The sequence below is a fragment of the Drosophila mojavensis genome, unplaced genomic scaffold, assembly GCF_018153725.1.
Source record: "Drosophila mojavensis isolate 15081-1352.22 unplaced genomic scaffold, ASM1815372v1 contig_136, whole genome shotgun sequence".
Classification (NCBI taxonomy): Eukaryota; Metazoa; Arthropoda; class Insecta; order Diptera; family Drosophilidae; genus Drosophila; species Drosophila mojavensis.
In genome coordinates this window covers 14140611-14167006 of record NW_025318667.1, presented here as the reverse complement: position 1 = coordinate 14167006, position 26396 = coordinate 14140611, and the positions used below count along the sequence as shown (strand labels likewise).

General features: G+C 40.6%; 1 protein-coding gene across 17 annotated transcripts in view; it reads left to right on the top strand.

Annotated features, from left to right (window-relative positions):
* Positions 1 to 26396, top strand: part of LOC6583813 (potassium voltage-gated channel protein eag) — a 67244-nt gene that overhangs the window by 17659 nt on the left and 23189 nt on the right. For 14 of the 17 annotated variants that reach the window (XM_044007812.1, XM_044007816.1, XM_044007809.1 and 11 more), the window contains exons 3-4: positions 2171 to 2865; positions 24640 to 24766. In XM_044007812.1, the coding sequence (XP_043863747.1) occupies positions 2787 to 2865; positions 24640 to 24766 (206 nt within the window). In that variant the 5' untranslated portion in view covers positions 2171 to 2786. The remainder of the gene's footprint in view (positions 1 to 2170; positions 2866 to 24639; positions 24767 to 26396) is intronic. The other 3 variants (XM_044007780.1, XM_044007814.1, XM_044007802.1) reach the window with 1 other exon arrangement.

Here is a 26396-nt window from a genome sequence, read left to right as displayed (position 1 = left end):
TCAATTACTATCAGCCACATATATATGCAGCATGTTAAACATTAATCCATCAAGGTGTTTATAAATACTTAATTGCATTAAGTAACAATTAGTTTACGTAGCAAGGGAGACAGCAAGCAGACACAGATACATTTCGAAGAATTCCCATTCAATCTAAGAAGTAATACTACTTATATAGAAACCGTATTCAGTGTAGATATTTGTTGCTTGCTATTCAAGTCGTCATGCACACTCGCAGTGCCTGGGTATATAAAGCGTAATGGAATTGGTTGGCATTCAGACGTAAACTTCGCATCAATGCTGCCCAATTGAAATGAATGTGATTCTAAGCTAACAAAGCGACTGCAGCTGTGAGAGATATCTTTTGATATAAATACTTTACATAGTATATAGATGCAGATGATGCGCTGGTCAGATGGCCGCAATGGACCCGCAGCTGAGTGCTGTTGTCCGTGCAGCGATGCGGCATTGGCCACATACTCGAATAGGCAGTCAGGCGGACTTATTGCTCTCGTGCTGTACTAAACAGATTGAGTATACGCCCGGTGTAACCAGAAAGACAATTGCTTTCATAATTAATTGCGTAACTTGCGCTCGATTTGCACAATTTCTGCATAAATGCACACACAAAATCAATTCGATTAAATAAACGAAAAGGCGATGGGGATAGACAACAGGAAAGCGAGTGAGAGAGCGAGAGAGAGAGAGAGAGGTAGACAGATAAAGATAGGGATAGCGAAACTGAGACTGAGCCACGAGTCGGGCATTGCATAAGTCCCATTCGCAATGCCTGAGTAGTGGGGGGGAGGAGGGTAGAACCAGCAAATCGAACAAAAGAAAATGTTGAGCTGCGTCTTATGTGATTTGTCGTCCGCGATTTCATGTCGCTGGCTATTTTCACGAATTTCTCGTTCTTTATCGCGAATTTCCTTCCTTCTCTCTTAGGGCTAAATCGTGATTATAAATAGTTTGTGTCTTATGGAATTACAAACAGGAATTTTACTTATTATTTATGGAATAGCCAAGGGATATTTTACAGATATATTTCTTGGTATTTATGAATATTTTCATTAGGGTTTTCTAAGATATCTGGCATATTTCTTAAATACTTTTATCTTATTATCTTTTAACTGTTGAATTCTACCACTTTCTGCTCATTTTTATACCCTGTAGATGGGCAATCCGCAATATATATTCTTGATCAGGTCGACGATCTTTGTCGATATAGCCCTGACCGTGTGTCCGTCTGTCTGAACGCAGCACAGAAAGTACAAGAGCTGGAAACTTGAAAGGTTCCCTGTTTGTTTCAACAAATCGATAACTAGCTAAGTCCATCTGCCTTTGTGATCAGTTGACTGTCTGTCTGTCCGTGCGTCGATCTGTATATCAGTCTATCAGTCATGAATGCAGCAATCTCGTGAGCCCCAAAAGCAAACATGATATTTTATACGAGTGCATACAATTTTTTTTTCGATAACTCATCCCGTTTTCTTATTATCTACTTTTAAAAATGATTGACAAAATCGTTAGCATAAATATATACATAGGAATAGCTTTGAAAGAAGGAAAATATATAATCATATTGAAATAACATTTGAAAAACAAGTAAAAAAGCTCTAGTCGAGACTGCTCGACTACGAGATCCCCTGAACCCTTCGAGCAACTTTGAAAACTTGGAGACTATCTTTAAAGATGTAGGGGATATCATTTTATAACTGATTTTCGATAAGGTTTTTATCGATAAAAAATAACGGGATGAGTTATCGAGTTTTGGTGATAAACTCTCTAGCTCTTATATCTTCTGAAATCGACGCGTTCATACATACGGACAGACGGACAGAGCCAAATCGACTCAGCTCGTCGCCCTGATCAAGAATATATATACTTCCTCCTCCTCCGTCTCCTTCTGCCCACTACATCCTTTTTCAACAAAATCATACCCTGATTTCCCATTTTCGATGGGTTCAGGATATTGCAATGAAATTCGCAATACTTTTTGAGTGCACCTCGTGCTGCTGTTGCATTTTCTTTTTAGTAAAAATAACGCCAAGTAAAAAAATTGCATTATTGCAGCATCAACAAAATTTCTCCATTTCGCCTTTGTCCCACATGAATTTTATTTTGGCAGCTGCTCGAAAGTATGCTATATTTTATATGTTTCTCTTTGCAGTGCCATATGCAACCGATAAGACTGTGTGAAGTGGTCAAGGAAAGGCGACAGCAACAGCAGGAGGAGCAGGAGCAGGAGCAGCAGCAATAACAACAGCAACAAGAAGAATCAAACACACAATATCAACTGGAGGAAGCAAGGCAGCAGCAATAACGAAATTCCAAGCGTCGCGTTGCGCGTGTGTGTGTGCGTACGTGTGTGTGTAAGTGTGTGCGTGCGTCGTTAGTGATCTGAACAAAATGGCGGGCGGTCAGCGCAACCAAAATGTAGCGCTGCACAGCAACGTCGCAGTCGCAGTCGCAGTCGCCGTTGACGCGTTGCTGCTCTAAGCGAATGCCCAACGATCGAGCGGGCAAAGCACACAGAAAGAGACAGCGACAGAGAGAGCGAGAGCACAAGAGCGATTCAAGACCTGAACTAAAAGCAAACAGACAGCCACATCCATCCATCCACAGTCCAATTGCAGTTGCCGTTGCCGTTGCAGTTGCCGTTGCAGTTGCAGGTGCAAGCGGGCAGGTGCCGAAGCGGGCGCAGGCGCAGCTGTTTGACGAGGACTTCAGGTGCCAGCTAAAGGGCATCGAAGAGCGGCGACGCGGCGTAACGATTAGGCACCAAAATGCCTGGCGGACGACGTGGACTGGTTGCGCCGCAGAACACATTCCTTGAGAACATAATACGGCGCTCCAATTCGCAGCGTAAGTAGAACAAATGAAACATTTCGATTTAATAAGAGATTGACACTGTATAGATATCGTTTTTTAAGTTATCGGACGCCGAAGTTGTCTTAACATCAGATTTCATGTTATATAAGTCAATTGTTATCTCTGGTGTCGATATTATCATTATCGTTACAGTGAAAACGTTAAACCTTAAAAATACCTAGCTTTCAGTTATCGGATATCGAAATCGGTATCTATTGCCATATTGATAAGGATTTAGTTCTCAGTTTCAGTTAAGGTTAATCAGATGCTAATTGATTAGTTACCTATAATGCTAACATCAATCTTGGCATGGGTTATGGGCTATCGTCCACTAATCGTTTACCACTAACAGTATTATAAGACGATTTAAGTGTACTCGATAGTTGATAAGCAGAGATTGATCTATTAGAAATGGGTATTCGGCTTGATATATTACAGAAGGTGAAGGACAAGCAAGCTTAAACCGTCAATCATTCTATCTCTCTCTATACTCAATGCTAATTTATTCGGTTTGAGCTGACTATAAACGGCATGTGGTCTCATTTAGTTTTGTCCAGCTGCGACGGACTGACTCACGTTTCAAATAACTTGGAATATTTGTCCACTTGTCCATTTTCTGCAGCCGCAGCAGAGTTCGGCCCACTTCTCGAATCAGTGGTTTACAGCGACTTTGCCGTCCTGTAAAAGCAGGTGAATTTTTAACACTACGTCCACTATCTGCTGCAAACAGATACTGAAATTTCATTTGTGGTCGAGAGCGCTCAAAACTTCTGTGGTTGTTGATTGGGACTGAGGTAGTGGGGCTGTGGGGTTGTGGGCTTGTGGTGTTGTGGGGTTAAGGGTTACGAGTGGAGGCGGTGCAAATGCCAACAGCATTTAAAATGATTTTCCGTTAAGTTGTCAATGCTCGCAGCCACAGCTGCCGTCGGACACCTCACACAGAAGGGGAGATACGCATGCTGCCCTTTAGTTCTATAAATAGACGTGTCACCAAACAGCCACCCACTCACCCACACTTCCACTCACTCACACATATTCACACATACACAGGGAAGCACAGGCACTTCAATTGCGAGCTGGCATAGCCCCAAGGCTGATTAAATGGGCGGCACCAACCTGTTAACCGGCTGACAGCGAAATGGGAACTGAATACCCAGACTGGAAATGGAAAACCTGAATAAAAAGTGGATTACGAACAGGTAGAATGGAAAGGTACTGCAGCAGGTAGATAGAAACACCGTTAGCCCAATGAATACAAATTAATGACTAAAACAAAAATAAAGCTCGTTAAATGCGCATTAAAAAAAGAATACGCAGAGCAAAGAGAAGGAGGAAGGGAGGCAAGGATTTGTGAAATGAAAGGAATTCGAGAAAAATATCTAAATATAGACATACATAAATGGGAATTGGTTTTCAAACTGGTTGAGCTGGAAAAGGCAATAAAATTCAAAATAATTGTAGAAGAATGTAAATAGAGATGGGAAGAGAAGAACGAATCAATGAAATTCAAGAAGAATGTAGATAGAGATGGGAAGAGAAAATCTGAAGGAGAATGAAATAATAAAATGTTAAATAATTGTAGAAAAATATGGATAGAGTTGAGAAGAGACGAATCGTAGAAGAATAGAAATAGATATGGAAAGAGGTAAATCTAAGAAGAATGAATCAATGAAATTTTAAATAATCGTAAAAAAAATGAATATAGAAAAAGGAAGAGAAAAATAGAAGAAAGAATCAAGTAGAGAGAGAGATGGGAAGAGAGGAATTGAAGAAGGATTCTGATGAATTCTGAGTAGTCGTACAATAGAAATGGAAATGGAATGGAGGAAATCGATGAAAAATAAGTCACTGATATAACGGTAGACGAAGTGAAATAGAGATGGGAAGAGAGGAATTGAAGAAGAATGAATCAAATTCAAAATAATTGGAAGGGAATATAAATAGAGAAGGGAAAAGAGAAATAGAAGAAGAATGAATCAATGAAATTCTTTTGAATTGTAAAAGAATATAGATAGGGATGGGAAGAGAGAAATCGTAGAAAAATAGAAATAGGTATGAAAAGGGGGAACTCGAAGAAGATTGAATCAATGAAACTCAAAATAATTGTTGAGGAGGTGAAATTGAGATGGGAAGAGAGAAATCGAAGAGGAATGTATCAAAAATTGTAGCAGACTAGAAATACAGATTCGAAGAGAGTAATTATAGAACCTTATCAAATTCAAAATTATTGTAGAAAAATTTAAATAAAGATGGGAAGAGCAAGCTGAACAGGAAAATATGCCTGATGTTGCAAAACTCGAAATTGTTTAAATTATAAATAGCGACTGTAGAGAGGCGAGCGCAAATGAAGAACTATCAATGCAGCTATGAAAGGAAGAAATTACACAAGGCAATTACGACGGAAATGCCAGCGTGGGTTGACACATGTAAATGAATTCCCCAAGTAAAAGGTAACTGTGTCTGTGTCTGTGTGTGGGAGTTACGGGATGCTGCTCTGATCGGCGTGCCATGGCGTGACATGGCGCAGCGTAGCGCAGTGCAGCCACAAGACAATAACATGAGCAGATAATTAACAAACGAATTCCTGACACAACCACCCAAAAGCCAACTCTGGCGAGCCACCGCAAAACCACAGAGCCAAACAGTTGGCATTTGTACAATTTGCCATTGCTCCAACAGTTGTTGTTGCAATTAGTGTTGCTGTTGCTGTTACTATTTTTGTTGTTGTTGTTGTCATTGTCTGCGGAATGACCGCCTGTCCAAGCGATGGAACAGTTTAGGACACGTTGTAGCTCCCAACGGCTGCAAATAATTAGAGGGAAAAAATAAAAATAAAATATACAATATACTGGCGAGCGCTAAACGAGGCAATGAGATTAGCTCAAGTCAGTCAAGCTAATGTCTAGAAAAAGTAATGCGAGTCACAGTGAATGACTCAAATGGACCCACGACTAGACTCGTTGTGAGTCGGAATGAATTCAGCGTGAATAAGATTTAGCTTAATAACTAACTATATAAATAGTTGAAAATCTTTTGGTAAATATGCCGGAAAGGGGTCTGTAGAGAACTGTAGAAGATATTGTATTACTCCGATTGGTTAGAGGTGACAGTCTTATACATACATTTCAAGGATTTTTGGTAGATCAAGAGAGATCATTTTCTTACTGTACAACCCTCAATGGACAATATTCAACTAGTGATTTTTAGGAGACCTATCGAACCAGGTATATTATCAAAGAAAGTCTATAGCAATCTAGTCCTCCCTGAAATATGAGCACCTAAGTAAATTAGATTTCAATCTTAAGTATCTCACTCAATGTTAAGTTGCTGCTGTACAAGTTAACATATGTTAAGTACATGTTATTGTGGCTTTGATTCGTACAGTCGTGACATAGAAGAAATTTAATTAAGAATATTGGATTCATGTCAATTCTAAAAAAAAAACAAAATATTAACTATTTATTTATTAATTCAATTAATTGATTACATTGTCAATTAGCAGCTAATTATGCTAGCAGCAGCTGAATATTGCACGTAAATTCCAGTGACAGAACAGCACAGCTGTTAAATATTCTCTCATGACATACGGCTCAATCAAACTTAGCTTATTAAAGTTTGACAAGCTCTATTTCATAAAGATGTCGACTTAAATACTCAGTTTGAGGCAGCAGGGTGACATTGTCTGTCAATCGGAAAGGTGCTTAAATCGCTGTGAGAGGTGGGAGGGCTGGTCCAATAATATGCATATATACATTTTAGATACATATATATATATATATAAATATATATTTATGTATATATTTATAGAGACAGAGACTGTAGATAGTTGAAAGCGGATTACCGTGCAGCCAAATCAGACATTAAGCCTTTTTCAAAAAAGGATTTGCGAGTCGGGCAAAGTGAAGAACAGCAAAAAAAAAAAGCAGAGAGAGAGAGAGAGCGTTGGGGGGATAGACAGAGAGGAAAGCTTGTTAATGCTTACAACCAAGAGGGAACTGCAAAAAGATGCGACTACCTCACATTATGTTCACTTTTTTCCCCCGGCTCAAAGAGCGTTAAATGGAAATGTCGTAAAGGAAATGCATACTGACGTAGGAAAATGGAGGGTAGCAGCAAAAGAGCCACTAAACACGGATGGGCAACAAGATGAGACCTAGAATAGGGAGGTGCCAAGCACAGTGATTGAAATAAGGAAGTGTCGCATATTAGGGCGAGTTAAATGCGTTGGCAAGGAAAATTCTACAAAGGAACTGTCAAAGGTGTAAAAAAACCGAGCACAAACAAATTGAAAAAAAAAGTTGATCTAAGAATAGTTTGATTGAAAACGGAGATGCAAAAAGGCGTAGACACAGGCAGTATATGCATGAGGAACAAGGATGAATCAGCAAGAGGGCTAGACTGGACAGGACGGGACGACCAGACAACTGGATAATGCGGAAGCTATGAGAGCAGGGAAGAAAATGAAAGAGATGCGTTGGATAGCCAAGAATATTCCTTGTGCACTTATTATGTTGATCCATCGATGAGTGTTTGAGTCCAGGTACAAATAGGTTGGATATCTGGTGCAGCTCGTAAAAGACTTGTCTTAAGCCTTTACGGTAGAGTACCTTATATTTAATAAGTTCATGCAAAATCGTGAATGTAAATGAAACTTCAAGTTTCAGTTATAAACAAGTAAGAAGGCTCTAGTCGAGACTGCTCGACTAGGAGATACCCTGAACCCTCCAAACCCTCTAATCATTCTGCACTTCTTCTATGCACACATACATACACATGCATCCAGACGCACGTATAACAACGCGCTCTGCTAACGGCGCAGTAAGCAGCGACTGCACTTGGGCTGCGCTGCAATGTAGGCAATAGTATACGAATTTTTGTTGTTGAATAATTTAATTTCTAGACGTACAATCGTATAGAAACTTTTAGAACGTAATCGAACGTAAGGTTCAAATGCATGTACATTCCAAAGCTCAATTCTCTAGTACTTGAAATGCGTTTTTTTACAAATTGGGAGCGAAGGGGGCGTGGTATCCAAAATCTGTAAATTACAAAATGTTTGTATTCATCATATGTATATACACAGTAAATCTGAAATCTCCAGGTCTAATGGTATTCCTATGAAGCTGAAAAAACAAAAAAAATTTTCGATTATTCTCGATGAAAATGTTATCGGATGATATATCGGAAAATAAGACAAACTCGTACTGTGTATGGTACACACAAGTATGCATGCCATATTTCAGCTCTCTAGCTTTTGTATCTTCTGAGTTCGACGCACTCATACAGACGGACGGACGGACGGACGGATGGACAGACGGACAGACGGATAGAGCTATATCGACTCAGTCGACTCGTCGCCCTGATCAAGAATATATATACTTTATGGGGTCTGCCACGCCTGCTTCTGCCCGTTACATCCTTTTTCACAAAACCAGTATACCCTGATTTCCCATTTTCAAAGGGTTCAGGGTATAAAAATTGTATTTGAATACAGCCCCACCGTGAGCCGCTCACGCGCGATACCTGCGGCAGCTAGCCAACAATGCCAGCAGTCGGAACCCTCTGACCAGGCTGTGTGTGCCACATGTGTGGCACATGCCACAGTCAGAAGGCAACATCAGTGGCGTATTTTTGGTATTCTTTTTGGGTACTGCTCGAGGCACTCGGCCCCCGCTCCAGCTCCCACTCCGCCAGTGTAATTCAATGAAGGATAAACAAATGTGAGCTGAAGCAGCCCAACTCCCTACTAGCCTACACTCCAGACTCTTTAATGCATTTAAGTGTAGGTGTGGGTGTGTGTGGTGGGCGGGCGAAGACTTACCCACAACATTTGCATAACCAATCGCGAGTCTTCGGAACAGGCACATTACGTATACGTAGCATAGGCCAGTGTATTGGGCCGCTCGACGGTTTCGTTCGGACAGTTATTCAATCATGCCTCCTGCTCGGCTCTTTGCCTCCTCCTGCTATTCGAAAGGCCCGTTTTCTGTTTGTTTGGGTCGATTGCTTTTTGTGTGGAGGCGTTTTTTCGAGCCACGTTAACAAATCGTTGGAGCCATAAACAAAGGCCTCGCAGGCGCCCATGATTAACAGCCGCACCAGCCCCCAAAAGGCAAGGCAAAAACAAAAACAAAAAAACAAAAAAAACCCTAAGCAGCAAAGCGAACATTTTCACAATATCTTTAATACCATAATATATTATAATAACAAACTTATTAACGAGCCACTCAGCCACCGAGACAGCCAGTCGACCGAGCTCTTATCGGCCGCAGGCAACCAGCAGCCACATTGATTGACCAGAAGCGCTTAAATCGGGCACAGCCCGTTTGAGGCCTTGCCTGGCCGAGGTGACTTTTTATAGATTTTATATAGATCTCGCTTTTTAAGTGCCATTTCACTCAATTCGAATTACTGGCAGATAACAGGCACAGTTCGTAAAGGCTGAAGAGTTTGTGTACTTGAGGAAATGCGTAAAGTGGAGGGACCTAGTTGGAGTTAGATTTAGTTATATGAATATCTTTAAATTAATATCTGCGTAGAGCAACGAGCCTCTCTCATTTTCTAGCTAACGCTTCCTTTGTCATGGATTCGATGGGACTGCTATATCATGCAACTGCATCAATAGATTGATCGATAAATATTGAGTTGAGTGAAGTAAAGTTCAACGATCTGAAACAATGCCTAGGCCAGGGCTTTAACAGGCTAGGTTCACTAAGTCCCTTATCAGCTGAATCCTGTGTCCTCTACTGTCTTATGTATAGACTATCTCGTAAAATGTTGCAAATTTGCAAATACCACATAAACCATATTCAGATATTCTCTTTATGGTGAGCTCGGACGTAGTGTGGGTGTCTAGATTTATGTATATGCTATGCGTTTTCTAATTTACAACCGGTCACAAACACAAACACACACACACACACACACACACACACACACACTCAACTAGCAGTTAAATGTTTGTTTATCTTTCACTTTTTTAACGCAAACTCATTAAAGTTGAAATTGAGGCCAAAAGTTGTTCACATGCTGAACCCAGGTGAAACAAGCCTGGTAGGCTCCTCCATGTCCTGACCCAAAGCGTTGCGCCGTGCTTTAATGCCTGCGATGGACAAACACACACACATGCATGGGCCACTCACGAGCACACACCCACACACACACCCACACACACATTTATATATAGGCCACTCACGAACACAGAGATACACAGTCTGCTGCCTTTCATTGGCAATGTTTGGAATTTGTGTTGTCGCCTTTGCGGTGCGCCTCGCACGTTTATCTCGCCTCGGCCACGCGGTGTTTGATCTTCGTCAGCATCCAGTGGCAAACAACAACAACAACAACAACATGGCACAGCCACAACAAACAACAAGAAAAATGCGGCTAAAAGTGTCAGCCACCCGTTTGACTTGCTGGCTTTGAAGTTTTTCCCTATCGCATTTCATTTTTTTTTTTCTTTCCACAGATTTTTCTTTTCTTTTCTCTATTATTTTTATTATTATTATTTTTTTTTTTTCATTTCACTTTTGGCTAATTTTGCGCTTTTGTGAATTTTTGCTGCCGTGTAAAAAGTGGCTCGAGGTTTTCAGTCGCCATTGCACGATTGCCCGGTTGATTTTGTTGTTGTTATTGGCATTTTCTGTGCGTGTGTGTCTGGGTGTGTGTGTGACCAACGATTAGGCTTAGGCCAATTAGAAAAGGTCAATTTTATGTTTGTTTGCAGCTGACTAAGCCAAAGCCAAAGCGAAAAGGTTCGCAAAGGGCATGTTTAAAGTGTGAATGTGTGAACCATTCCCAAAAATGGTTCTTCACTAGTTTATTAGACCCTCAAAAGTAAATTATAATAATAAACAAATCACTAATTTAGTATCGAAAATATGCTTAGAGAGTGATTCATTAGCTGCTCTAAGCTGAGTGAGTCCAGTTATCAGGCAGCCCATATTCAAAATTCTGAAGGTAATTAGATAAGTGGATAAACTAAACATTTCAAAGCGAGTCAATCACTCTGTAAGATCTATGAGTGATTGAGGAATGAAAGAAACTTTGATAACGGTGTGAATAGAAATGATCATAAAGAGAACATTCAATATCAGTTCACTCTAAGTCATGGGATCCAGTTATGGGGCTCACACATTAAAAATTCCAAAGCAAATTGCATATGTAAAAAACTAAGAGTTTTTTGCATTCCAAAGTGAGTCAGTCCTTCTATATCCGTAAGTGATTGAAGAATGAAAGAAAATTTGAGAACGGTGTGAAAAGGAATGATCCTAAAGAGAACATTCAATAGCAGTCCAGATCCAGTCAGAAACTCAAATTACGAATCAGTAAAGAATGAAAATATCAAAAAAATTAAAAGGCAAGTAAATAATTGAATGAATCAATGATCAGTCGACCGAACGAGTCCTGAGTCTAATATGTCCATAGACTGCTATTCGATTGATAACTGAATTGATAGCTCAGTGTTGAGCTTAAAGCTTTTATAATCCACTGTTAAACGCTAACTGTGAATGCTGATCGAAATGCTCTATTTAATTAACTGAAAACATACCACGGAGCCACTGTACCGTGTCGTCAATGCTGCATTCTTGTTGTTAATTTTCAGTGTTCAAACACTTGCGAGAGTCATATATAAATATTACAGTGCATGCGCTTCTGGAAGTCCCGCACTGCCACGGCTGCCGCTGTTCCACTGCACCTCCCCTGGAAGTGTGCGCCCGTTGACGAGCCCGTATCCGGGCACGGCCAAGCAATCAAGCAATCAGCAAATGCAACAAGCCCCGTGAAACTGAATGTCTCCGCAGGTGGCTGAAGGCAAAGCAGGTGGAATTGGCCAATCAACGGGGAGAGTCAAAGAGGAGACGCTGGTGGGTCATTTACCAAATGTAAACGCAGCAGCAGTTAACAATTGCAATTACGACACGAAACAACAGGACAGCAATCCACTGAACCGCCGACCCCCCGAAGGATCAACCGTTCGACAGAGCGACCAACCGACCAACCGTCGGATCTACCGACCGACCGACCGACCGACCGACCGACCGACCGACCGACTGCCCGCTGGAACCCTTCGGCTGCCCTTTGGCAAGCGAGTTATTGATTTTTCTGTGTGTTCATTGTTGTTGTTGTTTCTTCGCTGTCGCCGTGTAAATTAACGTTGACTACATGACTGTGGCCCAGGCCCCGGGAGGGGTCTATGGGGCCTGTGCTCTGTCGGATACGGGTTTGGGCAGCGGTTGCCTTCAAGTTTTGCCATTACATTTATCGATTTTTGGTGGTTCGCCCCTTTTGGCTGTGCCATTTGCATGTTGTTGTTGCTGTTGATTGTTTATTGTTGTTGCTGTGCCATTTGTAACCTTAGCGTTGCTTTACTTTACTTTACTCTGTTTTGTGACACTTAACTTTTGACGTGGTTGCGTCTTTGACCCGTTTTCTGCGTTTACTTCTTTTCCATTTTTTCGCCGTTGCTGTTGTTGTTGTGGATATCCGGAAATGCGCGAGTACGTTACCCAGACCCGCTACCAGCCGGAGCCACTCGACTCTGCGTTAACAAGGTCAAACGTCGCCGCAGTCAGAGAGCTGTAAAAATAACGCCAACTCGCCTTAGTGTGAAGTTAACCCAATGGCGAGTGCTTGGCTATGCGTCAAAAGAAAGCATGAAACATGGCTAATGAGTTGGTTACTGCCCCGTAAATCATACGCCATGTGGGCCGAATCACCCTCGCCGTTTAGCGCCCTCTGCAGAGTCGTTCGTCATAGAGAATTTCTTGCTTTGACCTTTGACAAACGCTCACACATTCCAGACAGCTGAGCCAGGAGCAGCCACAGTGTAGCGTTTTATCGGCATGCGGGGAGTGAGCACAGGATTTGGGTTTGTTTTCCCGTTTAATTGAGCAGCTGCTCAACTTGGGTCTGGGCTATCGGCCTAAACCGCACCAGCTGACTATTTGGCACTTATTTCGGCTTATTGTGCTCGTTCCTTCACCCCAAGTTCCATATAATCTCACCTTACTTTCATCTTCCTGCGTCAGTCATAATCCCTATTCCCATTTTACATCAGCCAAAAGGCTCGAACAAGTCCCAACCTAAACGTTATCGCCCGCTTAACATCTATGGCTTAGTCATTGCTTTAATCGTGATTCCCTTTCCTCCAACTCTTTCTTATTAAAAGTTAAATATTCACTTTGACCCTGGCACATGCGTTGCTCTTAAACACTTCATACTAGGCCTATTCTAACCTAACCTTACTTTAGCTGCCAGGGCTAACCTTGACCCCTTCCTTTACACAACCTCACCCGTTCACACCTGTTCGCACGTAGGCTTGTGTACTAGCCCCGTGCTCTATACTCGTAAGCTTAGTGTAAGCCTTAACCTTCAGCCCTTCAGCTCATATAATTCATTAGCATTTACAATCGAGTCTTAGACTTGTCATATTGCAATGGATCATAACGGGATTTCTCGATAATATCGACATGCGTTGTCGTGCTTTAATTGGACATCAGTCGCTGCAGGTGCTGCTACGTTGGTGGGCGGCTTGGAGCATGGGGCGCCCTGGTATTAAACAAAATGCCATTTAAGACCTGCCCCCAGTATATTGGGGAGCATGATTATGAAGTTGGACAACGCACAGCCGGCGGACGCTGGCCGTGAATGGGGTTTCTTGTTGGAGGCCTACGTTCATCAAATATTAACAGCAAGAGCTGCTCCTGCTGCTGCTCCTGCTCCTGCTGCTGCTGCTCCTGCTGCTGCTGCTCCTGCTGCTGCTGCTCCTGCTGCTGCTGCTCCTGCTGCTGCTGCTCCTGCTGCTGCTGCTGCTGATGATGATGATAGTGACGAGCAGGGGTCTAGAGGGTGGATTGGTACTAACCACTGCGGCTGTGACTGTGGCTCTACCTCCTCGAGCACAGCTTGTGAGGCCAATCAAATTGGATTAAGTTGTTGCTGCCGCTTTTGTTTTGTTTGGTTTATGCCCACAAATGGCGGGGCTATAACACGTCTGTATTTGCAAGTGTGTCTGTGTGTGTGTATGTGTGCGTCTGTGGGCCATCAGGTGCTGCGTATGCATAAGGTTGATGTGCTCGACCGGGTAGGAGATTGGGCGAAAAGTCCGCAGGCTCTGTGATGTGGTCTTCCATCAGGTTGTCAACCCAAATGAAATGCAAAGCTCGACCTCTTGAATACATGCACAACTATTAATTTAAGGAGGAAGAGAGATTGCGGCCAATTAAATGACATTTAAGTGACTAATAAATAATCAAGGGGTTCTAAAAAAAAATAGATACATAAATTTAACTGAATCAGTTTACAAATCAGGTAAAAACAATTGAGCCAAAAATCAAAGTATTATTGGGCAAAGTGTCGACAGGCTCTAAGCAAAGGATGAAACATTGGAAATGGGTCTAGGTTCAAGTGCTAAGTGTAGTCCTTAGACAGCGCACTTGGCAATCAAGTCGGAAAGACTATGAAATCATGATGGCCAGACAATTTAAAGCTTGTATAATGATATAATATTACATTAGGACTCCTTTACGGAGTTACGATAATCTATGTGTATGAGTGATCTGTGATGTTTGCTGAGCTCCAATCTTTACGTTAGCTTCGATTTTTTGCAGAACTGTTTATCGCACCAAAACTTACTTATAAATTATACTTGGGTAAGAGCAGCTCATTGAGATGAACCGGGTCACTCGGTCTTTTTATGAAGTGAGCCAACTCACTCATTTGGCTCACTGGCTCACTTGCTCAAGGGTCATGAGCCGATAGTGATCGCAAGTAAAATGAACCAAAATTAACGAGTGAGCAAAAACGAGCTAGTGAGCCAAAATAAGCCATATGGAAGGAACAAGCTCAGTGGCTCAGTTCAGTGAGCCGTTCATTTTTGCTTACTCACTCATGAGCTACTCAAGTCTACTTATAATATTGCAATAATTCTCAAGTCTTTTTACGTATGACATGATCCACATCAATGAAATATTGACCGGACCTTGGGAAATTTGTAATAAGAGCTAAGATACATCTTTAAGTCTCCCAAATCGTATTCATAATTCCCAAAGATCTAGCTTTAAGTGTATTAATATAAATATATAAATATATATTACTCAAGATCAAACTAACTCTGTCTTTGAGGCTCTTAACTATCCTAATCCCTAATATCTAAAACTCTTTTAGTGCTTTTAATGTTCAACATTTCAGACATAAATAATCCCCAGAGGGTTCTTATCGTGGAGAGGGCCTAATACATAATCTATATTTAAATCTGTATAAATTTCAAAGTGATTTTTACTGCGTAGAATCTGTTTCACTTTATGAGTAGGCACTCACAAACTATTCGCATGCTATTCACAGTTTTATTCATAAATTTGTGACGTCGCAGCGTGCGTCGCGTGTTAAAAAGCGGCGAATTTCTTAGTCGAAGCTGCCAAAAAAAAGAATGAAAAATTAAACGCAACCCAGAAAACGAACACGCATAAGCCTACACACACACACACACATATGCACGCATACAGGGGCATGCGTCTCAGAGAATGCATGTATGTGTGCCTGTGCGTGTGTATGTGTATGTTTGTGTGTTGCCTAATTTGGTTAAAGTATTGCAGACTTTTTGGTTCGCTTGCTGCACGCAACTCGCCTAACTTGCCAAAAATGCAAAACAAAAACAACAACAGCAACACACACACACTCACACATATACATATATGTACACACACATATACATACGCACAAGCGACTCTTGCAACGGCCAATGGAAAAGTTACTGTTTGAATTTTGCTGTTGCTGCTTTTAGCCAAAAAGTTTACGCAATCAACTATTTTTGAGTTAGGCTGCGGGTGGAGCATGGGAGGTGGCAAAAATATGGAGCCACAATACACAGGCAGTCAAATACCAAAGCACACACACACACACACACACGAGCATACGCACACACCAACACATACAAATGATAATGAGACATGAGGCAAATGAAACGAGGACAAAACTTCAGCAAAAGCTGCGAAGCATGAAAACCAATGGCGCCGCATGTGTATGTATATGTGTGTGTATGTGTGTGTATATATGTGCGTATATAACCAATTACACATAAACTTTCACCCACACAGACACACACACACGCACACACACACACAGCGAGAGCTCCAACGAAATGGTAATAATTTGAGTTTCTTCATACCAAATGTAAATGATGACTCTCTGATGTGACCTGACGAACCCTGCCGTCCCCTCCTTGCCCAAACGCCCACTTAGCGCCGGATGATGACTGGGCGTGGCAGTTGCTGCACGAAAACACAATTGACCTTGAATTCGTAATGGCAATTGCGACAAAAACAACAAAGCCATGTCCGAATCGCCCAGAAAGTAGGCTGGCAAAACCAAAAAGAGAAAAAAGCGAGCAATGGGTCTCAAAAAAATGGAAAAACTTGGCCAAGTGTGGAAATTTGTGGCACAAACGGCTCTAAAATTAAAATTGATTTTTAGGACATGTTTTTGCTTGTACATGATACTCTATACAAAAAGCCAAAAACACGTATACTAACATTAAATAGCTGGAAAACAATTTCGATGACGAAAATTGGCAATCGATGAGAAGAGATAATAATACTTTACAATATAATAATGCTTCATTAAAGAAAATATTGTATCTTTTGTTAGCTTAGGCTTGCATTTTGTTGCCTTCCCTCATCTAAAATGTTATCATTCAATTAAAACAGCCATTGAGGTACAGTCAAGTTCGTTTATCAAAGCTGTCGCTCGACAACGAAAATTACTTTTAAATCGAAGTGACCATTCAATATATATTATTATTATATTAGATTGGCCTGTCACTTGCATTATATCTTTCTAGGTTCGTGATGCAAACTATTTTTATCTGTCGAATGAAATAAAAATTTCCATTGTGCGACTTTTTGTTGGCTAACCTCGTTTGCTTCAGATATCTTTTTAATTAAGTCAAAAGTTCTATTATGCTTATTATCTCTCGTCTGTCGAAAGTCGACAAAAAAAAAAAAAAAAAAAAAAATCAATATATAATTTCCATAAATTCAGCCAAAATTATTTTTGCTCATTTCGCTTCACTCAACGATGCTTAAGCCTCGACCACCGCCCAGCTCTGGCTCCAGCTCTTATATGTATATACATTTGATGGGGCTGTATTTCTTGATTGCCAATATAGCATGGTATCTGTTTATTCTATCACACACTTATGAAACATAGAAAACACATTCGGAATATGGAATATTTACGCAATTCTAGGTATAATAGTTCTCTTAAAATGAAATCTTTAACTGACAGAAATATGTTAATGAACCTCATCAGATGAGGTCCTATATCAGCATGTGTCCTCAGCATATCCTATATATCCGCATGTTTGTCTGTATGCTTTGAGCTAGGAATCTAAAGAGATAAATAATATAAGTAGGAAAATATTTTTGTTTTGATAGAAATTATAATAAAATATTCTATTCTTATATAACCTCCTTTCCATGAAATCAAAGTGTTCTCCAACTTCCAACTTCCGCTTTTTACTCATTTGCCTTAAGTTTGTGCAGCTAGGGTTACCAAATATTGCTTATTTCATGAAATTTCGATTTACTATATAATTGGAAACATTCATTCAATTAAGCAATGCAATTGACAGAGCTACGTGACAATTGAAGGCATTTGCTCCATGCATGGCCACACTTACCTATGGAGTGAATGAGCGTGCATTCATTTTCTTATCTATAAATAGCATCGGAACTGTGATTGAAGAGCATTCGAAATGTCAGCTGGAACTTTAGATTGCAGTCGCTGCTGCTCTAACAGACGGTGTTGGTTGAGGCGTTCATAGCTCAAGTTGGAAGCAAATAGTTAGGATATAGATATTGAAGGATAATGAAAAACGATATTGAAGGATAAAATCAGCCCCGCTTTGGCCCAGGGTATCTCCAAGTTGGATACTCCCAAGCAGAGCATACAGTGCACCTCTTGGCTGTACTCGAAGTCGAAGAGTAGCGCTTGTTGAATTGTTTATGTTTGCGAGCTTGCATAGAAGACATCTATCAATTATGCAGCAGGAAAGTTGGCAAATTGCAACCCCTGCCCGTCTTAGCCACATTGCGAGCACTCCCACCTGAGCGCGGACCGAAAATTTCTAATTATAAAACAAGAGCAGAAAAAAAAATGAAAATGAAAATGAAAAAGTTGAAGAGAAGCAGCGGAACGCATCTCTGGGCAGGTTTGCACTTAATTATGCAAATTTAATAACAATGCCAAGTGCCAACCACACACACACACACATACACACACACATCAACACACACACACGCATACATAGAGCGTGTGTGAAGTTTATTATAAATGCCATTAGGTGAGCGCGTAAAAAAAAAAAAAAAAATAACACAAAATAACTAAGAGCGGGAGGAGCAGACGTATGTGGATGGCAGGTGGGGCTAATGGCGGTCACAGCGCTTACACAGCCAGCATAGTTTGCTCTTTCAGGTGTGTGGATTAGCGCAGAGGCGTGGCATTGCGGTGGGCATGCTGCTTGCTGCGAGTCTGTTGCAATTTGTTTGAAGCATACCCCAAGGAATCGCCCTACATTCACATTCCCCTCTGCCCTTGGCCCCATTATGTGGCATCGTTCCTGCTGCTGCTGTGGCTGCTGCTGCTGCTGCTGCTGGCCCACCTGTCGGGCCGCCGTAATGTAATTAAATCGCATTGCTAAAAAGGGATTAGAGCCCCAGTCAGTTTTTTATACATTTCGGACAATAAAACGTATGCACTCGACTGTGCAGAGTAAAGCCAGAGCACTAGTCGATGTGGTAGTAGTGAGCATACACACACACACACATATGTATACATAGGTGTGCTGCTGCGGAGGGGTGTGGGTGGAGCCTCTTGCACAAAGCGCAACTAAATGACATGCCCAGCTGGCAATCTGTGGCCTAATCGCCAGCCGTGCGGAGAATAACAAAGGCTGGGGGTAGGCAGGCGGTAGGCAGGGCGAACAGCCAGCCAGCCTATTGTCACTGCCCACTTATGTGTGGTAAGTGTGTGTGTATGTGTGTAGCATAAAGGATAATTGCAAGGCACGCGCTGTCGTTGGCAAGAAAGAGAAGGCAATAAGCAAGGGTATGCAAGGGTATGTGTGAGTGTGCGACTGTGTGTGTGTGTGTGTGTGTGCGACTGTGTGCGGTAGTGAAAACAAAAGGCAAACGACAACAAGATGGAAAATGCAAAACCACAGAAAATAATGACACAAAATGACTTCAACAGGCAGCATCAGCTGCTGGGCTCCAACTGGGGACACATGGCACATATGAGAAGGATGTATGAAGAGTCGGCAGCTGAGTAGCTGAGCAGCTGGACAAGTGGAGCATATACATATACATATACATACATATATATGTCGACTAGTAAGCAGCGTCTGGCAAATGTCCGTGCGGAAATGAAAGTTTTTGCAACACAAATGTTGCAACTCTGTGAATATGTGTGTGTGTGTGTATGTATATTAGTGCGTGTGCGTGTGTGTGTGTGCGTGTGTTTGTGTTAATGGACTAGTTTTGTTGGGCGACAAGTAGAGGGCTATCACTTACAAAGCAACCAAGCAAAAAGCCAATCCAAAACCAAAGCCAAATCAATCAACACCCCTGCCCACAGCCCCGCCTCGCTCGTAAAACAGCCTAACGGACTCAGTCACTCTCGCACTCTCTCCCACACTCCCACACTCTCACTCTCTGTGGCGCTGCTCATCAATCATACGAGGCGGCGCAGAGTTGACATTTCAACTGAGCTGTCACATGCTGCAGCTACCTCGTGCCCCTACCCCGCACGCCTACCCACCTCCCGACACCCCTGGCCCTTGCCCAGCTGTCAGAAGCGTGGCGAACACTCCTGGCCCCATTCGGCTCACAAAATTAATGATAAATTTATTATAATTAAAATGCCAGCTCCACGTTTTGCTTGCTGGCGAATGTAATTCGCATTAATTACAGCGAGTGCAGCAGGCTCGACCTTTGGCCAGGGCTTATGGCTGACATTAATACAGCATTCGATTCATGTTCGTGTCGTGTCGAAACAAGCCTGACACGAATGTGCAACTAGCGCAAAAGTTTACATTTTACATTCGCTCCTGCAGCAGGCAATTCAGGTTACTATATATAAATATTTACCGATATAGGTATATATATATAGGTATTTATATTCAGTTTATACACATATAAGTAACAGGTAAAGAGTCGCTTTAAGCCTGATGGATGAAGGATTTGTTTCTACCCAAAACTCTAGAGTTAAATTTGAAACTTGTTGAATATGGTTTCAATATGCTCAATCAAATGAACCAATTATATAAGTAGAGATATACTATATATATATATATGTATACATATTTCTATACACTCAACTTACCCAAACACCGTCTGCTCTCCATCGTCATCTTCATCTTCATCTTCATCTTCTTCTTCCTGTAGCTTTAAAGCCTTCTGCATTCAGTTTTCAACAGTTCTCAACTGTCTCGATGAGCACTTAACCCTCAACTTAGCCCATTGTCATATATGTATGTATGTATGTGCGTTGGTTCATTTACTACCCCACCTTTGGGGCCGCCATTTGCGCCCTCCTTATCCAAGCTGGATCAATATGGTTGGCACCTGCCGCGCATCGTGGGGCTTAAAAAGAAATCGCGTCTGTCAAATGACCCAAACAAATTGCAAAACTTTGCCAGCCATCAGCTTTGAATGCCATTAAGTGCTCTGCTCTATAGTGTAGTGTAGTGTAATGTACTCTAATGCAACCACGCCCCCCCAACCGACGCCCTCACTGGCCCACACTGACGCCTGACGGCTCCACTATGTGATAGCAATGCGCTTGTCCACTCTGTAAGTGGCACTTGATATAGTAAAATGTATTGACGTTGACATAATGGCAAAATCAAACACACACACACAGACACATACTCACATATACACACATACGCACCGAGTGAAACACCTACAGAGTTGAGTGAGTGCCACAATAATAACAAATAAACTCGAAAGCGAAACGTTGCTCTTGGCGCTGAAAGCGTGCTCACTGAGAGCACAGTTCGTGACACGAATTGCACGAAGGTGAAAGCTTCAAATTGTCTACTTGTATATAGGATAAGCATTCAGCAAGATGAAGTCTTCAATAACCTTCTTCTATTGATCATCAATATTAAACAATTAATATTTTCCAAACATCGTTAAAAGATCTTGTGATCTGAAACTGAAATCAAATTTTTTTGACCAGGATTTGTTTTAAATTATATTAGATCGTTCAGATCGACTATCAAATATAGGAAGATGTTGGAATTCGGACTGATTCTGATGCATCTCTATTAAACATTACAGACTCCATTTACTTTTATTTTCTCTATTCAGTCACGCTTCTCTCTTCAGATGTATGTATGTCGTCTGAAAACCCATGTATTTCACAACACTAGAAGATTGTTATTGGTTCATCCTCGTGAGCTTCGGCATTATTTCACTCTTTTTTCTTTGCACTATGTCGATTTGTCGATTTTGCCAGCATAAAGTCTAAAAATAAAGCTAGAAGCCTAATTTTGTTTTTTATTGTACTAATATTTTTCTTGAATTTCGGATTTTTTTTTTTTTCTCTTAAATTGTACCACGCCTTTTTTTCGCCCCTCTATTAAGTATACGTAAATTTCAGTTTTTTTTTTTTTTTTTTTTTTGAAATGTCTTCATATATAGGGAGAAAAAAGTCTTTGCAAAAACTTTTCTGGGCTGATAGAGAACTCACACTATATAGCTATTAATATATAGTAAAGGTTATTCGGCTGCGGTAGTTGTTCCAAATATCAAGAAGCGTGTAGTTAGTGAACGCAGAGGAAACTTTAAGTGCTTTTTTTTTTTTTTTTTTTTTTTCAAAAGAATCAAAAAACGAGCAAAAAGGCTATTTAATGCCATATTGCTTAGTAACTTGTCATTATTAGTTGCATGTTTTGATATGCACTTTTTAAGAAATACTCCACGGAGCACAATTAAAATTGTTAGATTTTTTGCTAAAAATACAGTCAGCAATAACACTAGACAATAAAAATCACACAAACATTTATACATATATAATGTTAGCTACAGACTACAAATATGTAGCTTGAGCTTTGTTTTCCTTTTTGGATTTTTTTATTTTAAATGAAAACAATAATAATTTGAGCACTTGCAACAGCAGAAAATTTTTCGTGCCAATTTTTATACCTAAAACCTTCAACAGATCAGCTGACTTTAAGGCATTCCCACAAAAAAGGAATTAACCCCCGGTACAAACAAAAATTGGTTTCCATCTAATTGGAGGGTTAACAACTAAGGAATAAACAAATTTTCTTAATATTTCACCATACATTTTTGGACTTTATCTATCACCTATCACGGTAAATCGCCCATAGAGCATTGCATAATGCTTCTTCAGAGTAATATAAACGAACAGTTAGGATGCAGTCTAAAAAATACAAATCTGTTCCCAAAATCTTGCCGATCGTGTTCGTGCCCCAATGGCAATTCTATGTATGTAGATAGGCACGAGCTCATCTCTAGCTTCGCTATAGACACCGTGATTCAGGACACGTTTTGGACGTAGACAAACTAAGAGGCAGAAGGTGATGGGTCGCTGGGCCAAGTGGGACATTGGCGGCAACCACTGTTGACATTACAAAGTAGCAAAAGCAGTTGTTGTTGTTGTTATTGCTGATGTAAATCAGTGAGTGTGAGTGTGTGTGTGTGTGTGCTGTGCATAAATATGCATTTGCCCATTTACCAACTTCCAGCGATTGCATGTGCATATTTATATACTCACACTCATACTCACACACCCACACCCATACACACGTACACACACACACACACACATACACCCATTCATTGGCCGGCCACGTGAATTGTAAATCTGGAAATTTAAATGTATCTGGATATGGGTTAGTGTGTTGCTTTTATACCCGCCTTGCATGCATGTCACCACACACAAGGCACCTACGAGGCCCATACAGACACACAGACACCCACTCGGTCAGCCCCATCAAAATATAGAGTTGGTAAAATATATATATATATATATATAGTAGATATTCAACGTCAACCTTTTTACAACTGTCGCATGTCGAAATAATGCAATTTATAGCTCTCGATATGGCAGCACATTTCATTGCAAGCCAGTTCATTTGAACGAGTTCACCAGGTATGCGGTAGTTCCAATTGGATTATTTGCAAACGACTCGAATATACTGGAAATATGATTAAATTCAATTAAAGAACTAGTTCAAAATTTCACTAGTTCCCTATTAACATTTACCCACTTTATGAACCACTTTAGACCACAAAATGTAAACATAGATAAAATACATAGCAAATCAAGTTATTCAAGTGAAAGTATCAATTTGTACTTTAAATATGTTGCCCTCATTAAAATTAACTAGTTCCGTTCGTGTAAAACAGTTTCAGGAACAGGCATTCATGCGAGTCTTTAGTAAATTAGATCGAGTTTATATAGTCATATCTAGATCTATTTAGTTGTAGCAATTCAAATGTGTAGAACTATTTGCTAGTTCCGAACAACATCAGCTCAGCAATATGTGTGTGCATTCGTTTGCCATAACAATTACTGGCAATAACAGTAACAGCAACTAGAAGGTCTCCTTTCAGAAAAGGCAAACAAGAAGTCAGGCAATGGCATTTTGGAAGCCATGCGATGCCAGCGAGTGGTTTTCTCGCTTGTTCCACATGTTCCATGCAGACCGTGCCGTGTTACATGTTACCTCTAGCAGCAGCAATAGCAACAGCAACGACAACGACAACGACAACGACAACAACAATGGCAATAACAACAACAGCCAATGGCAACCGCCATTAGTTGAGCTGGCTCGGTGACGGGCAACACTTTTAAATGGCTTTTAATTTTGAATGACAACATTTGAAATGTTCGAATTACGCGCAAATATTTTGATAGATACGCGATGCTTGACTAACCAGACAATCTGACTGAGTGACAAAGCTGAAAGACTCGAGCCTTCAACTGAATGTCAACAGTCATTGCTTGCGACAGCTATCTAAAATCGTAGATAGCGAGATAAATGCGATACGTAGAGGGTCGAATCAGAGAAGAGAAGTAGCTAAAATGTGCTGAATGGTTAAATTGTTGGCTGACAGATATTTTCAAAGCCGTTTATCTGTTATATAAATACATCGATAATTATCGATATCTTTCGTGACAGACTCACAGAACAGTCATTTAGACTGAGGGACCAACTGAAAGTACCTTGCGTCCAGCTGAATGCAAAATTTAACGAGGATACTCGAAAACTATCGAAACTATATACAACTATAATAGAATTAGCCTACAGAGGAGTATAAAAGTTTTACTAAAAACTTTTTATGTTAATTATAATATATTAGTCGATCGATATTTATCGATTAATTGAATTAATTGACTTATATTATTCGTTAACGATTAATGATATCATATATACTTTAGTTATTGTATAAAATGTAAATTAATTTTGAGAGACTCTAGAGAATTACGATAGAGTGACATGTAAATGGAAAGAGAATAAAGGAAACTTTAATCTTACCTAACCAAAAAGCTAGTCGGAAAATGTGTAAATAGTAAGTTCGAAGTGCTGAGATCTAAGCATGCATCTAGGTTTCAAATTCTACTATTTCTTATCTGATTAAATAGCTAAATAAAACTTACATTATATAAAAATATTCTTCCATTTGCCCAACTCTATCTTTCTCTCTTTCTTTCATTCTCTTTTCCTCACAGCGGACAGCTCGTTTCTATTGGCCAACGCACAAATCGTCGATTTTCCGATCGTCTACTGCAATGAGTCCTTCTGCAAGATTAGCGGCTACAACCGAGCCGAGGTCATGCAGAAGTCGTGCAGGTATGTGTACGTATTGCCGATTTATTCTCACTCGCTCTGTTGCGCTCTCTTTCTAGATATAACTATGAATATACATAATTGTACTTAGCTTAAGTATTGTACTCTGTGCTCTCTTCTCTCGCGCTCAGCAGTTGCCCAATCGCGCGCTCTGTCTATCTCTACATATATGTATATCTCTCTCACATTCACAGCAAATCAGAGTTTTGTACTCTTACCTACTATATATCAATTGTAATCCATTACGCGTTAAGTCTTCTATTCATGTTGTCTATACGTATTTGGTATTTAAATACATACATTTACATTTGTTAACTGCTTGCCTAGTCTTAAGCTCTGCATCTTTTCGTTCATCCAAAATATTCATATTCCCAGTGACTTTCATACGATATCTTATGTGCATTGTGAATATTTTGAGTAGACTTGTTTTACTTTACTCTATGTAATCTCTAGTTGCACTTAATCTAAGACTTCTCCTATTTTTACGTAACCCACTTCTTTGATCACATATGTGACTCATTGTATTATCGCAGCACCAATTTTCCGTTTTCCGTATTCGATTTTTTTTTCCCGAAAACATTTCCCAAAGAGTTGGAGCTAAGGAAGCATACTCTTAAAATACTTTGCAGCACTTGCAGTCATGTTACTCAAACCGTAAGCACACTTCAGACCATTTTCTAGCTGACATGTAAGCGGATTGAGAGCGATAAGCCGTGACAACGCACTACGACAGCCAAAAGGAATTCCAGTCAGAAGTTACTGGACAGCTAGGCTCACCGCCACAACTCGTAGCCCCTGAGTCCATTTATCAAGGCATTAAGCAGGCATTAAAGCCAAACCTCCGCAGTTCCGGCTATGCAGCATGCGTGAAACTAAGGAGAAGAACAAGAAGAAGAAGAACAGTATGAAGACAACAATGCGGTCAGGTCAGCTTTAATGTGCTCTTTGCAAACTGTTGTGTAATGGTCACTAATTGTTCGCCTAGGTCGCCGCGAAAAGGCAGGAAACAGAAAGTCGCAGCGGCGAAAGTGAAATTCGATTTTCCTGGTTTCTTTGTCAAATGCGAAATTGTGGCGAAATCGAATTTGTATTGTTCGCAGCGAACTTGAAATGTTTCCCATAGGTTCTATACCTCCCATATGCATATCAGCTGACAAATGGCCCACGAGCTCAACTCACATTTGTTGTTATTTACCTCTGTTGTTGTGAAACATATGTTTCCATATCAGCTGGCAAATTAGGTTGAAATATGAATGAGATTGTGTGTGTATGTATGTGTGTGTGATTTTTTTTCTGACTGTTGCATGGACTCAAGTGGCCGTCAAACTGTAGCAGTGGGCGCACTCGGCGATTCTCCAGCGAATTGTTTATAATTTGTGGGCAAACATTTTCACAGTAGTTGGCGAAACAAGAAAAAAATAAAAAATAAAAAAATAAAGGAAATGAAAAGAGAAAGAACGTATGCGGTGCCAGGTCAGCCTTAAGTCCCTAGCGAGTCCCTAGTTGACTACTTTTTTTATGCCTTCCTTCCGTTTGTTTTTCCATTCTTTTTTTTTTTTTTTTTTGTTTTTTTTTTTGTTTTTTTTGGAAAGACCAAATTTTCGTAATGCCAATCTTGCATTTAGTTGACTACGCTGTC